The sequence below is a fragment of the Calonectris borealis genome, chromosome 3, assembly GCF_964195595.1.
Source record: "Calonectris borealis chromosome 3, bCalBor7.hap1.2, whole genome shotgun sequence".
In the NCBI taxonomy this organism is placed as follows: Eukaryota; Metazoa; Chordata; class Aves; order Procellariiformes; family Procellariidae; genus Calonectris; species Calonectris borealis.
Window position 1 is genome coordinate 104461837 of NC_134314.1, and position 14374 is coordinate 104476210.

General features: G+C 38.3%; 2 protein-coding genes across 2 annotated transcripts in view; one reads left to right on the forward strand and one right to left on the reverse strand.

Annotated features, from left to right (window-relative positions):
- CENPF (centromere protein F) overlaps positions 1-5804 on the forward strand; it is a 43679-nt gene extending 37875 nt beyond the window's left edge. Inside the window, exons 18-20 of the mRNA XM_075147079.1 lie at positions 138-578; positions 2631-2824; positions 5319-5804. Of these exons, the coding sequence (XP_075003180.1) occupies positions 138-578; positions 2631-2824; positions 5319-5528 (845 nt within the window). The 3' untranslated portion in view covers positions 5529-5804. The remainder of the gene's footprint in view (positions 1-137; positions 579-2630; positions 2825-5318) is intronic.
- A 2848-nt stretch (positions 5805-8652) lies between these two features.
- LOC142081240 (spermatogenesis-associated protein 7 homolog) overlaps positions 8653-14374 on the reverse strand; it is a 40478-nt gene continuing 34756 nt past the window's right edge. Inside the window, exon 10 of the mRNA XM_075147928.1 lies at positions 8653-8778. Coding sequence (XP_075004029.1) covers positions 8653-8778 — 126 coding nt within the window. The remainder of the gene's footprint in view (positions 8779-14374) is intronic.

Below are 14374 nucleotides of genomic sequence, written 5' to 3' on the forward strand. Positions count from 1 at the left end.
CTGTCACTTATTTTTTTTGTAATTGCACAGTATAGAACATGTATAATTAAAAGATGTGTGACCATTGCATTATAAATTCTTATATACGCATCTTTTTTTATGTCAGTTATATGAATAATGATATTTTGCTTTGAAAGGTGCTGATGAGAATGCCATTACAGAAGAAGTTATGTTAAAACTGGAAGAATTACAGGAATCTACAGAAGTGAAAACCAGAGAAGCAAATGAGAACTTGGAGAAATACTGCTCTCTAATTGTTAAATATTATAAACTAGAGGAAGCAAATGAGATGCTAAAAACACAAGTCAATTTGTTGAGTGCTCAGCTGAAACAGCCAACAAGTGATGCTGTCAGCACTCCTTTGCTGAATTCGGATAACTCATTAACAGTGAGCAATCAGTCTGTCAAAGAGATGAGGTCAAATGAAGATACTACTAAGCTTTCAAGTAAAAGGCAGAGATACGAAGACAACAGGGAAGATAATGGAGAACCAAGATCCCCTGTGCCAGTGACTTCATCCAAAAAAAAAAGGAAGAATGATATCTGTCAAAATCTGCTGGGTCAGGGGAACACAGACGGTGAGCCAGATGGGCTTCCAGAAGTAGTAGTATTTATAATGTTTTATAAAGGCAAATGTTCTCTGAGCATGGCAGGTGGTTTTTTCTCTTTTGTTTTGCTGAATTAGTTTTACTATGGGTGAGCAGGTGACTATGCAAACATTTTTGGTGACAGTGATGGAAGGTGAAAGTAGTCAATGGGAGATGTGCCAGTTAGTGCCAAGTTAGTGTTTGTAGAGCTGAGGTGTTAGACCAGCATAATACGTTTATGTTGGTTTAATAACTACCATTCTGCTAAGAGTTAAATGATCCTGGCAGTCACAACTCTGTAGTTCCTTGTGATGCATGTATTAGAGGCTAAGCATATGATACGTAACAGCAACAAAGTTTTGCTGACAGAAGACTTGCTCTAGTCATTTAAAAGCATTATTTGAATAGATGTGGAGTGAATCTAACCTTAAAGGCCACAAGATTGGAGCGCTAGAGTACAATGCTGTGATGGAGTCACGTTTGCTCCCTCCATAGCCCCACAGGTCCTTAGTATTACTCCTTACGAGGCCACAGAGGCAGTTAGTAGCTGTGTGGGGTCTGACTGGCAAGTGGTTGGTGGTGAGGGCTGCAGGGGAGGACTCTGAGGAAGGAGGTCAGGGCTGCCCCATGCCAGAGATGGTCGGGTCCAGCTGGCTCCAAAGGACAAAACCGTGTGCCAAAACGGAACCAGTCAGAGGTGTTTGTCACGTCTCTGTGAAAATGTGAGTAAGAAAGGGTGGTAAATGCTGAGATGAAGGAAAAACAATACTGGGTCTGGAGGGAGGTGCTGGAGGAGTAATGCTGAAGCAAAGTATCATACTGAGCAGGGTGTGGGGCTGAGGGGGGTGGTGGTGGCCTGAGCAGGGGCAGGAGCTGGGGGGCAGCCCAAGCGGGGCTGGGAGGACACCGAGGAGGAGGTATGACCCCAGAGGGACCAACAGCCAGTGGGTTCCTCTATGCCTGAGCAATTAAGTTAAAAACAAGGAGCAGGATCTGATCCCCATCTTCTGTGCTCTCATCACCTCACTGAAGGTATAGCAACGGAGAGCCGATTGGAGACCAGAAACTGGGGAGGAGAGGTGTCTGGAGGGAAGCCGAGGTGTTTTCCCCAAGTGTTTGCTTATTTGTGTGCTTTTATTTCTTTCGATACCAGAATCGGTAATTAAAAGTGTGTTAATTGGCAATACATTAAACCGATTAAAATTCCCTGAGTTGAAACTGTCTTGCCCGCAGCAGTAATATATTAACATCTTCATGAGAGTTGTTTAATTCTGCTATGAATACAATGAAATTAGGTAGCCTGATATTCCACATAAGGGTTCACTGTAGCAGATTCACTGAGAACGGTTCACTGAGAAGACTGCACAAATCAGGGCTTGAAAGATATATTGTACATTCAACTACCTATTAAGTACCCCTTTATAATAAATGCAATTGCAATCATTAAAGGACAAGCCATAGAGATACTGAATTGCCTCAACTTCAGTGATCACTCCTAGAAGTCAGGTTTTCTAAGTCTACATGTTATTTGCATTTCATTTTCTTACCAGCATTATTATGTTTCTGGAAATATACCTGTTCTGAGGTGCCAGTTAATATTTGACTTCTAGGCTAAATAGAGAGATAATAGACAATCTATAACACCATATGAGAAAAATATGAACACCAGAGAAAAATATGAAAAATGAAGAATATCATGTTACGGTATTGTGTTCTGATTGAATTCTAGTAAAACCAGTACATGTTTTCAGACTGAAATTATTCTCCAGATAATAATGTATTTGTAAAGAAAAAGACCAAACACTCGTTTGAAAAACTTTGCTGTAGAATTACTGTTGTACCTTGTCTACAGTTTCCAGGGCTTGCATACGAATTTTGGAATACACAAGACCTATTCAGCAATCTTTTTGATCTGTTTTCTTCAGTAGAACAAATTATTTATTTTAATCAGCTATTTTTATCCCCATTGTGAAAAAAGAGAAGATCTGATTGAGAAAGTGTAACTTATTTAGCTGCTTTTAATAGAAGCTGTTTATTTTTCAGGGTTTGCTGATATCCCCTCTGGAAAGGTTAGCCCTTACATTTTACGTAGAAAAACCCTAAATCTAAGAACTAGTCCCCATCTGGCTTCCCCAAGTGAGAAATTGCCTTTGCCTACACAAGATGTACGAAAATGCGGACCAGATAATCTTGGTGAGCGCTCCTGTTCAACACCTGGTGGCAGCAAACCACAAAAGGTAACTTTAAAAAAAATTATCTGGGTATGAAAGCCATGGGGAAAACTAATACATTCACTAAATGTATTCATCTTGCCAAGTAAGTTTGAGGACGTATCATCATTCTTTACATTTCTCAGCAGTACAGTGAAGATAAGATCATAAATGCTGAATCGCTAAAATATGACAGAGGCCTTGACCATGCTAGCAATCTTGCAAATTGTTCCTGTGATGTAATTTGTGACTTCATAGGGAAATCCATTGAGAAATGTAAATTAAATACAGGTATATTTTCAATTTCTTATAATGAATATTAAAGAACAGATATTCCTTATACTGTGGTTTCTTAGGTTTCAGAAAAAGTAAACAGCAAAAGAATTAACCTCTGGGAGTCTGAGTTGAGGCTTAAAGTTTTCTGCTAACAACTTTTCTTGGAATTCCAGATTCGAGATGCTATAAAATAACTACCGATAGTCGAGAGGCTGTTAAATGTGTAAATAGGGAACATTTAGATGGTAAAGAAGCTAGACTTTAATGTTAGTGTTTACCAGATTTTAAGGTTATCAAAACAAATAAATACGACAGAGTTAAGTTTTGAAAGCTGGTTTTTATTGAAAGTTTAGTAACTGAAGTTTACATTAACTTTGCAAGTGTTTTCAGTAATATGACACACTGCTGAATGTTTCAGTACATCAGAATAAGGCGTCCTTTCTAAGCTGATGCAAATGCTTTGCAGATTATAGAAAAATGTTCCAGCTTTAGGACAGAAATAAACCTTTTATTGTTTGAAATCTCCTCCAAAGTTTTTAACTGTGCTATCTCAAGCTGAGCAATAAGAGAATAGTTATTATATATTGATACTTCTTTACCTGAAGGCTACATAGAAATATGCCAGTGGATAAAAGTTCTTCCAGTTTGCCAGGTTACACAAAAGCATTCTCTTGGCAATCAGCGGAGCCTGCCGCACAGCTGAAAGTGAAGCCATAAAGCAAGAGTACAACTTTTGGGTTTGTTGTTTTGTGTTGTTTTTTTTTTTAATGCAATTATTTTGTGTTAGCACATAAATTATGTTGGCAAGATACCAAAAGTAAGTAAAAGCAAGAGCCACATAGTTTAGTGGACGTATAGGTTTTGAGACCAGAAAGCACCATGGGGAAGACGAGTCAGATCAGAGCCATAATTTGGTTTGAGTTATAGCAAAAGGAAATCTGTATTTTGAAGTGAGAGTGAATCCACTGAATTTATGTATGTTGTTTCAAGGGTTAATTACCCTACTTGCCAAAATTTGCTGCTTCTTACAGACATTGCCTGGAGGTCTGTGTTGTATTACTGTTTCATTAAATGATGCCAATAAATTTTATTTACACTCATTTATGTATGTTTTCCTGTAACTTTAGAAACAAATGGAGAAAGGAGAAAGGAAGCCTTGGCAGCAGAAAGTTGCATAGTAATCACCTGCCAGCATGGTGTAAGCTTGTTGTAGGCTCTCGCTGACCCATAGTCAAGGTTATAGCAAATAACAAGTAATCAGTAATAACTTGTTTTTAACTTAACTGGGGGAAGGATTTCCCAAACAGTCCTCCTTTGCTTAAGCTTGTATTGTCTAGGTCTAAGGACAGGCTACTCCTTACCTTCAACTATATAGGAGAAACTAAGGTTTCAGGGTTGTTTTTTCCCCCAAGTGTAAATATGCAGAAGTCATCAGTTCCAGGAATTTGTGCCCTTCTCTCTTGGACAGTGCTGGATATATGTGTTTGTTTTATTTCAAGATGTCTGGGAATTTCTGGAGGAATTGTTCATAATATCGTTTCATCATTTGTTGAAACCATCAAAACGTCGTGTTTCATGCTTTATATTAATATAGTAAATGGTGTGTCTTATTTTAAAAGTGAAATAAGCCTTGTTTCCTTCTTTTTGACAGGTACTTATATGTACTTCATTTCAGACACCCAGTTTCAAACTGTTGCAAATGTCTCAAGGTGTTTAAAATGTGCCCTGTCATTTCCATATGCAAATTTATTCACTTTCCTATGTGAATTTAATGTAGAATTTAAATTGAGTGTTTTGACTGCACATCAGTTAAAATGTGAAAGCAGTGGTTTCTGTCCAGATGTCAGCAAAAGAAGTGACAACTATGTTTTATGTTTGCAGAATATGTACAGGAAAAATGAAATACAGATCTCGGTACACAATACCTGGTACCTTAGTAAACAGATTAAGAGTACTGTCTGCTCCTGGCTTAGCTTTTTTCTGCTCCTAGCAAATAGCTTGCCAGCTCTGTAGCAGATATTCCATCTTACTTCACACCATAACAATTGAGATCAAGTCTCACTGTATTGTATATTCAAAGTAATAAATGTCTTCAAAATATTTTTTTCTGTTTTAAATATGTATGTATATGTTTTTTGCAAATTCCCAATATTTAGTCTTCTGCAGTGAGTCTTTTGACCTACTGCAGAAAGCTAATATGGTTTTCCATTACCAGTAAAACAGGACATTTTTGTTTGTGTTACAGGTAGATGATGAACAGGAGTCCCAAGCAGTAACAGCTTTTCCACCAATGAAATCTACTTCAAGGTCACCACTTTGCCTGTATAAGCAATCCACAAAAACAGCCTCTGATAATACAAGGGAGAGTCGTATGATGCACAAAGCCAAAAATTCTGTAAACGAACAAGGACTACCTGAGCAAGATGAGCAAAAAGAAAATTGTAAGGTGCAGTAAATCTGTGTGGACTTAATCACAACTTGAATAACTGACGGTCAAAAACCAATTTGTGAAATAAGTGTCAGAACTATATGGAGGGCACCATTTTCTCTTATCCAATAACTAACGATATATGGGTTCTGCAGAGCTTGTTCTTGAATATTTACTAATACCAATAGTCACTCAAACTTGTGGAATGATAGTGGAGGGACAGATATGATTGATCTTCTGTAGAATTTTTTGTAAATAATTCTCCATAAATCTGTTAAAAAATTAAACCGTGGAAAAAGTGGACTATCTGTTGCCATGTAGTTCATTGTTGCCATTTTTTCTGTGTACCAAGGGTTGTTCTACAAATGGAAACTAAACTCACCTAAGTATCTCTAAAAATATTAGGTTCCAAGACAAAATGAGGCAAACACTATTGGATGATTCAAAATGAAGCAGTGACTTCATTTGTAAGTGCAAAACCGAATATAAAACCAGATATAAGCTGCATCCAGTGCACAGGTCCAGTGCGCTGTGTCTTGGTATCCCTTCTTCCAGATGGAATAACATTGTGCAAGGGGGGATGAGATCTGATGTGAACAAGAGAGGACTGTCTGTTTTCCCTGAAACTAAACATCTGCCAATCCATCTCTTTGTACTTCCCAGTATGCACTGGCTTTGACCATAGCCAAAGGTCTTACCAATGTTAATCTTCACCTTTGCAAAGTGGCCCTTGGCCAGCCAGTAATCCTTAGCACGCTGAGGGTGGGCACTATGTACCTGGCCAGAAAGGACACCATAACAACAAACTGTGCTCACTCTACCAATAATGCCTGTCTGCTGATTCTCTGCAGAGCACCCTTCACCTGACAATGCTAGGCCTTAAATGTGTCACTTTGTATGAAAATCGTTGCAGGCTTGTACCTGATGTAATGAGAGTGGATGTGCTGGAGAAATGGTCAGGTGTCAAGAAATATCTGCACAGAATGCCCTGAATTAGCCTCTTTTCATTCAAGAAAAATCCTATTTGAGATCCCCAAAGAAGGTAACTCACCCGGAAATAGCATTTAAGATTCTGGTATCATCAATATAAGAAAACTCTATCATGAACTAGATGGTGCACTTGAATTTAGGATGATCATTACAAATAAGCACACTTACAACAAGCTTGTACTTGTGGATTTCAAAGGTCTAATTGGGCTTAAGTAGCGCAGAGCAATTCTGTGCAAGAGAAAAGAGTGACATCAAACTAAATCAGTCTTCATCTAACTGAACAGAAATTACTTTCCAATAATTCATATTGCTTATGTTTGCTTACCCAGGCCAGGTATTAGGAAAACTAAGTTCCTTTAGTTGAGCAGTAGTGCCCTAAGACTCCCAAGTTGCACAGCAGAGAGGCATTTTCACATTATTTATCTATGAGAAAGATGTTTCTCCTTTCAACAAAGGTGGGTAATAATGTTTTCTACTCCTTGAAAAAGATTCCTTAACTTAAAATAAAAGACAAGACTTTTGTTCCAAGTTGAACCTTCCATATATAACAAGTGCTTCTCTAATGATACAACGGTAAGGTTCTACTTGAGTTAGTTTTACACCCAAAGCAGAGTGTTTTTCTCTATTTACAGATACGTACACACCATTATTTTGCCTTGCTTACAGCATTGTCCATTAGAACGCAGTTTATGAGAACAAATAATCTACTCATCAGTCTCACTGAAAGACCTTTAAAGAAATTCAGCATTTATCTCAAATAAGTCTAACAATAACACGAACCAAAATATTCCATATAGTTCAAATGAACAAAAACTTTATATACAAGTTATCCTTCAGTAATTAGATAGACCTATGGTTGGAAATATTCCATATAGTTCAAATGAACAAAAACTTTATATATAAAGTTATCCTACAGTAATTAGATACACCTATGGTTGGGGTCGGATCAGTAATCTTTTGGCTTTTTCTTAAACATCTCTAGTTGTTTGTTAACTCAAGTATTGGGTAATTAAAACAATCTTTGTGGCACTATGCCTAGAGGCATCTTCCAGGGAGACTGAAAGAGGCCCATCTCAAAGGATGCATTTTGATTGCCTCATCTTCTGTCAGGATACCAACAAAATTGCTCATAAAAGTTAAATTATTTCAGATAAGGTTTTGTATCTTCAAATTATTTGGGGATCATGTGTGGAATTGTAGCAATTTTTTTTGAAAAAATTAACTCTCTTGATGTAGAAGCATGGGTGTGAAAACACATTGGTAGCAGACAATAGACAAAAAACCCAAAACTGGTGTGTTTTATTTATCTCAATGATTGTTCTTCTATTTTAATCTGATGCCTTGAAAAGTGTCCCACTTGGAGAAGAGTATGGAAAAAACATCTATCTTTAGAAAGCTGTCTAATCTTAACCAGACAAATTTAAACAACTATGTTATAATGAAGTAAGTAAATATCATCACTAAAAGAAAGGATTGAGGCTTTAGTAATTACATATTTTCCAACTTGGCCATGCTTGTATTTTATAAGCCTTTAGATTTTGGTAAGTGTGAAATGTTTGCATTTTGAAAGATTAAAATGCCTGTTATTTTTCAGTAACTAGTATGTATTGTAGTACTAGCTAATCTTAGCTTTTTGACATATGAGCTAATATATGTTAAGATTTTTGAAGAGATCTTAAGTTACTTAGATTAATACCTAAATCACTTGAAAATGGGATTTAATATTCTACATCCTATTGCAAACTGATGAGACTTCAGGTCACAATTCATGTAGCGTTATAAAAAACTTAATTTCCAACCTATCTGTAAATCAAGCATGCAGTAGGAAAAATGCCTCATCCGAATTCCTAGTAAGAGGATTGCGTAGGATGTGTTTTGTCAATGTCAGCTATCCGTAACAAATGAAAGGATACTTGTATCTGGCTTTCTATTCTGATTGTGAAAGTCCCTGTAAAAATGCCGTCTTTGGTGCTCTGGTATTGTTCTGGTATTGAACCTGATTGTTGCCATAGTGATACTGTGTTACATCACAGGAAGATATATTAGCTGGATCTCTTCTTCATTTTCCTGCTTGCCCAAGGTTTACATTGTAATTGGTGTAAAATCTAGTTTGCTGTCCTAGCTAATTTTGAATGCTCTCTGAAATGCCCGAAGTTGTAGGTTAAAAGCATGTTGCAGGAATGCTGGTGTCCTTTTGCCGTATGCCCTTACAGCTGATGGAAGGGTCTGGTTGGTTTGTGATGTTCAGCTCGTTCTTCAGGCTTTGAACTATTCTTCTCCTTTTCACCTAGTAATGAAAGGAAAACATAAAAGCAGATTTGTTTGGCTGCTGCTCTTCCAGGATTATTAACAGCCAGTGTTTGAACTGATCTCTCATACGTCAGAATCTAAAACGCTCCTAGGTCAGATCCTGCCCTGACTTCTTCCAGCCCACTCAGCGGCAGAGATCCTCAGGAGTTCCCCAAGCCTTGAGTGCAGGAACAGCACAGGAGCGGCAGGCCTGAGACAGCCCTGCGCTTCCCATGACATAGCCACAGTCTAACTACCGTTTGGGTGAAGTTTGTACAAAATCTTTTAAAATTAATCCTCAGTAGGAATGCCATTTATTGAGCATGGGCCTGCACTACTTTCTCAAGCATCATCTTCCAGAAAATGCTCTGCGTTGCATTGTGGTTCCACTCTTGGGCACAGCGCTGCCATCGCTAATGTTTGTTGGCTCACAGCAGGATCACTCGGAAGAGTCTGCCAGTCCAGTAATGACTGGTGGAAGGGAAGGATGGAGCTGAAAGAAGAAACACATTCTCGCTATCCAGCTTACTAATTTTGTTGATGTGCCCTACAATTGATGCAAATTAATATACTTTAAATAAAGGAAGAAAAATACCAGCTGGAGCTGCGGTGAATCCAAATCTGTCTAGTCTTAGGCATGTGTATTGGACAATAATCCTATAGTGCCCTAAAACCTTGAAGGCGATGACGGAGAAAAGTGCAACACACATCTAATGGCGATTTTCTTTCTACTATACGTTGCAAACGAGTTCCTTTTAGACAGGGAAACATAGCTGAACAACGTAAACATTCTGTACAGTAGGGAAAGTAGAGTCACTCCATGGCCCAGCTGCCACCTCTGTGGTGAGAACGCTCCGAATTTGTCCCAGAACTGGTTTCAGCTGTCTGATCTTTGTTCCTGCTGTTTGAGATTTCAGCTGTCTAACCCTTAAAATGACTCCATCTCTCTCTGCTTTTGCCACCTTATCTTAAATAGCCACAAATTACAATAAGACTGCCAGTAATTTTCTGTAGAAAACAGTAATTGAAACCAGCTGTTGGAACTTTTTAAAGATGTTGACAACTGAATACATGGTGGACTACTGTGAAAGCAGATTGCAATAGCAGTATTCAAAAGCAATGTTGTGGATTTGCTTAAAATATGGACTAGTATGTCTATAGTTCCAGTGACAGGAGACAGGCGTGTCTCCTCTGTTATATATATGTGTGTGTGCATATTCTCTGACACACTTACAGACACACCCAAGCGCTTATTTCAGTGTAGAATTCAGAAACTATATGGAACGTAGAAAAACAGGATGTAGCTATAAAAGAGCTAAATCTACTTAGCTTTTTGTATTGTTTTATTTGTCTTCCTGGAAGCTTTTTTAACAGTAGACAAATCTTGTTCTCTATTCACAATTCAGCTGTTGAAATACTTAGGTGAATGCACTGATTATTGATGGGTGCACAGAAGAATCAGCAGCTTTCTGTTAAATAACAGATGAAAGCTTAGTGAGAATCTGCTTTCAGTATTGGATGGTGTTTCAGGGTTCCTTTATTTAGAAGGCCTGCTGAGTACCACATGAAATACAGTGTAAGTGCATCTGATATTGTGAAGGAAGATTGCCTTTTTCACTAAGTCTGTATCCACATCAGATTGCTGATCTTTTTTAGAGGCAAAACAGGGGAGTGGGAAATTATTAACTGTGCTTGGGGACCGCTTTCATTTTTTCACTATAGAGAAAGGGAAGTGTTCTGCATTCTTTTGACCCTGTGCCGAAAAATAATCTTTCAGTACTATTGTTGGTTTTTAAATGTATGTGTGGCTTTAGTCATTCTCTGGCACCGAGTGATTGAAGATTTTAGTTTTCCTGAGGAGCATAGTTTGGATCCTTTTTAATTAACTTAGATTCAGATCATGGAGGCTAAAAGTAGTAATGGAGATGACTGATACTTCATCCTTTTGGATTTTTTTCATGTCAATTTCTTGTGAGCAATTACAAAAGGAAAGAATCTGGTTTGTGATTTCCAGATCTCCTACTTGCTTAACTCCTTGTTTAACTTGGTTAGCTGCTCTTTTACCTCTTTTTTTATTTAAGTGCTTGGTGTCTGGCTCCTGATACTATCTTCAGATCCACAAATCTTCTGCTGAGACAGGCTGTTACATGTGGAAGTATTTGTTTATATCAAAGAATCTAAATAACAATCTCTCATTAACTGCACGTACCCTTAAATAGTGTTTTTAGTATGAATGGGAAGGGTACCATATGATGGGTTTGTTCAGGTGTCTCAACCCTCATTGCTGGCTTCTTTGACACAGCAGCATGCTGCCTGTGTCGTAAGCATCATTTTAATGTGCTAAAATGACATGGAAAAAATGGAAGGTTAGCGAGTCAACTGCAGGAAAGAGAATATAGCCTTGAAAGTTCTGCCAGAGCTTCCAAAATGTAGATGGGTTCATGGGTAGAGTTCACACTGCGTTTGGCTACAGCTCGGAACTAAAAGGCGGGAAAACTAAAGTCTTGTCTTTGCTCTAATGCTGACACTTTGAAAAAATGCACAGTCAACCTAACCTGTTGTAGGACTGACACTGGAAGAGCCATATCCCATACCATGTGAACTGGTAAAGTGTTGCACAGGTCTAACAAAGGATGCTGTGGACAGAGCAAACTTTAATGAAGGTTTCTCCTCCACTTGTTTCTTATTACATATCTCTTCACCAGCAGAGGAAAGTGTGGGATTACAGTAATTTTAAAGGCAAGTCTCCTGGTTTCAGCCACCGCAGTTGCTATTTCTGCATTGCTGCCTAGGGTACATTGTAAAAATGTTGATGGGAATGTAAGCAATTGCTGGCTTGCTGTAGCAGGCAGGAGGATTCCACAAATTCGCATCGTCCCTGTGGTACGCTGGAGATACTTCTATAAATTCAGTAATGCAGCTATGATTATTCTTCGCCTCGCCTCTCAATTAACCAGTACTGCACATATTGTTCCCTGTCAAATATCTTATTTTGTCAGATGCCAGAGAGCAGTGTTGTTCTCTTTTCAAATTGCTGGTTTGATTTCTGGCAGTACTTGATTGCTTTAAAATGTGCTTTCTACATCCATTTTCCTCAATACTTAATTAACTGGAGAAAAAGACTGAAATGAGGTTTCAGTTAAGTAGGTGTTTCACTTTTGTCCCCACTATCTCATTCATTTATTTCCTCTAGCTCACTCAAGTAGTCTCAGAGACTTTATCTTTCATTTGCAAGAAATTTTGCAGGTCAGATTATCTCTCTTATAGCTAAATCCCCATGGAAAATGCATCCTGTGCTGGGAAGAAGCACAGAGGCAAGACTGCAGAAGAGGTGGTGAAAAGCAATTCAATATCAAACCAAAATTGCAGTGAGTGTGGGTAAGCAAAACACAGCTGGTCATTTGAGAAGACTGTTCAACCGGCCATGGCAAAAAGCCACGTGCCTGAAACAGTGCTGCAGTAACAGCACGAGAGTTGTTAGTCAGCAGTCGCAACACATTACAGGAACACTCTTGTAACTTTGCAGTGAAGCGTTTAGTTTTAACATTGCAAATGCGGTTTCCATCTACGCGAAGTACTACACAAAGTTAGGAGCAAGCACTGCCTTACAAGATTGCAGCTATTACAGCACTAGCAATGCTTCAGCAACATCTGGGGTACTTCTGTGCCTGTACAATGCCTGTACAATTGCCCGTAGCAACGTCTTCGGGCATCTACAGTGCAGGTAACTGCTTGAAAGCGCTTGGCTCTCACCTTTATCCCCCTTTCCTTGGTGTGACCTGTTCTGTCATAAGTGCCTGTGGGAAGGGAACAGCCTGAATGCAGTAAGCTATCGTGGAACAGCAGCTCCATGAAACACGTTGCATCATGTAGCAGCAGATTTACTTTTTTTTTGTAAGAATAATGTGGAACACTGCTACTAAATCATAGCCTGGGACTCCATATAGTCTAAGGTTATACCTAACGCGTGCACAGGTTCCGCAGAGGTAAGATAGTGACTTAAAGTTCCAGAACTCATTGGAGCAAAACAGTCTTTTTTTTTTTTTTTTCCATATTTTCCTGTGACCTATGTGTTTATCTATTTCAGCCTTACAAAGAGTCAAGACCATTTGCGCTAAATACATCAGTGATCCAGTATAATCATAACGGGAGAAAGGAAAACAGTGATGAAATATGCGGTCTGCAATTTGAATTCCAGCCAGTTAGGTGAACTTTTTGACTGCTTGCAATCTTGAAAAATACAAGAGTAGATTCTGAATGGCAGATGATTGCTGAGTAGACTGAGAGTGTCTGACCAGTGTAGTTTGACTTGATCAAGACTGAGAAAATTATTAATATTACAGTAAGAATGAATCAAGTGGAAAATGGATTATGGGTTAATCAATTAGGATTACTAGAGCATCCCCATGGAATTTGCTTTATTAAGAGATGATAATCATTTATTAAGAGATGATAATCATGATGGCCTCTTTTTGTTCTGTGGAAGATGACCTGTGGGTATTCATGACACCAAATGGAGTTTAGAAGCTGTCATGTAGAAAGGAAAAAAGGATTTGTGGAGTTAGAAGCTGTTCTGCAGATTCTGAGGAACTTATTTGGAAAATCTTAAGACTTGAGTTCAATTTGAAGGTCATTATGATGCATTCAATCTTACGCACTTTAACAGAAAATTAGTTCTTCTCATTGAAACATATCAAGGACGATGGATAACCCACTCCCCATGAGCTAGAAACACATAATGTCCAATGCTTTAAAAGGAATCGCTTTTCTAGCTCAGCATACGGGTGTTCATAAAAAATCCAAACTCCTTGTGATAGAGATCCAATGGATTTCTTTGTGTACGTGCTTTGTTAAACTGACAGATTAGATTTGCGATCTTCAAGGTTAAGTGATTTCTTTTTATTTTGAGATGTTTATGGTCTTGATAGACATTAAGAAATGCCTAAGAACAGTGAAAAGAGCTATTTTAAAACCTCCTCCATGGCTCTAAAGGGATTCTTGTAATAATTTCTGAACTAATCTAAAAGTTATTAAAATCTATCCACAAGGCTGCTTTTTGTAAATTTTATAAGGTAATTTTATATCTTATGTGTTCTGTTTTGCTGAGTGAACCTTCAACAAAAGAGAAAAATCCAGTATGGTGCTCAAGGCTATGGTAGGCTGAGGACTGCGAGAGCTTGTGGCCAGACCTGCATAGTGCTGAGCCAGCAAATTTGATGCTGTGTTATAACTATGTGAGTATCACCTTTTCCTCTCTTTTCCCCTCTAGATCTTGCTGGCATAATAACTAAAGCATGGTCTGTGTTAGGCTTGGTTTCAGTGGCTAAAGTAATGAAAGCTGTCAGCTACTCAGGTGTGAAAATTCTATTGTATGCATGTCCTGTGGTTGTGAGATGGACCATGTTTAGTGATACTCATCTGTTTATATTTTCTAATTGTCTCCATGTACGGAAACCCTGGTTTACATAGACAGATACCTGTGTACTTGAAGAAAATGGTATTTGCCACTGCACACACACAGTTGAATGTGCTTATGAAATGGGAAGAACTGGAGCAACATTTCAGTATACTCAGCTATGCAGTATATATTGCCA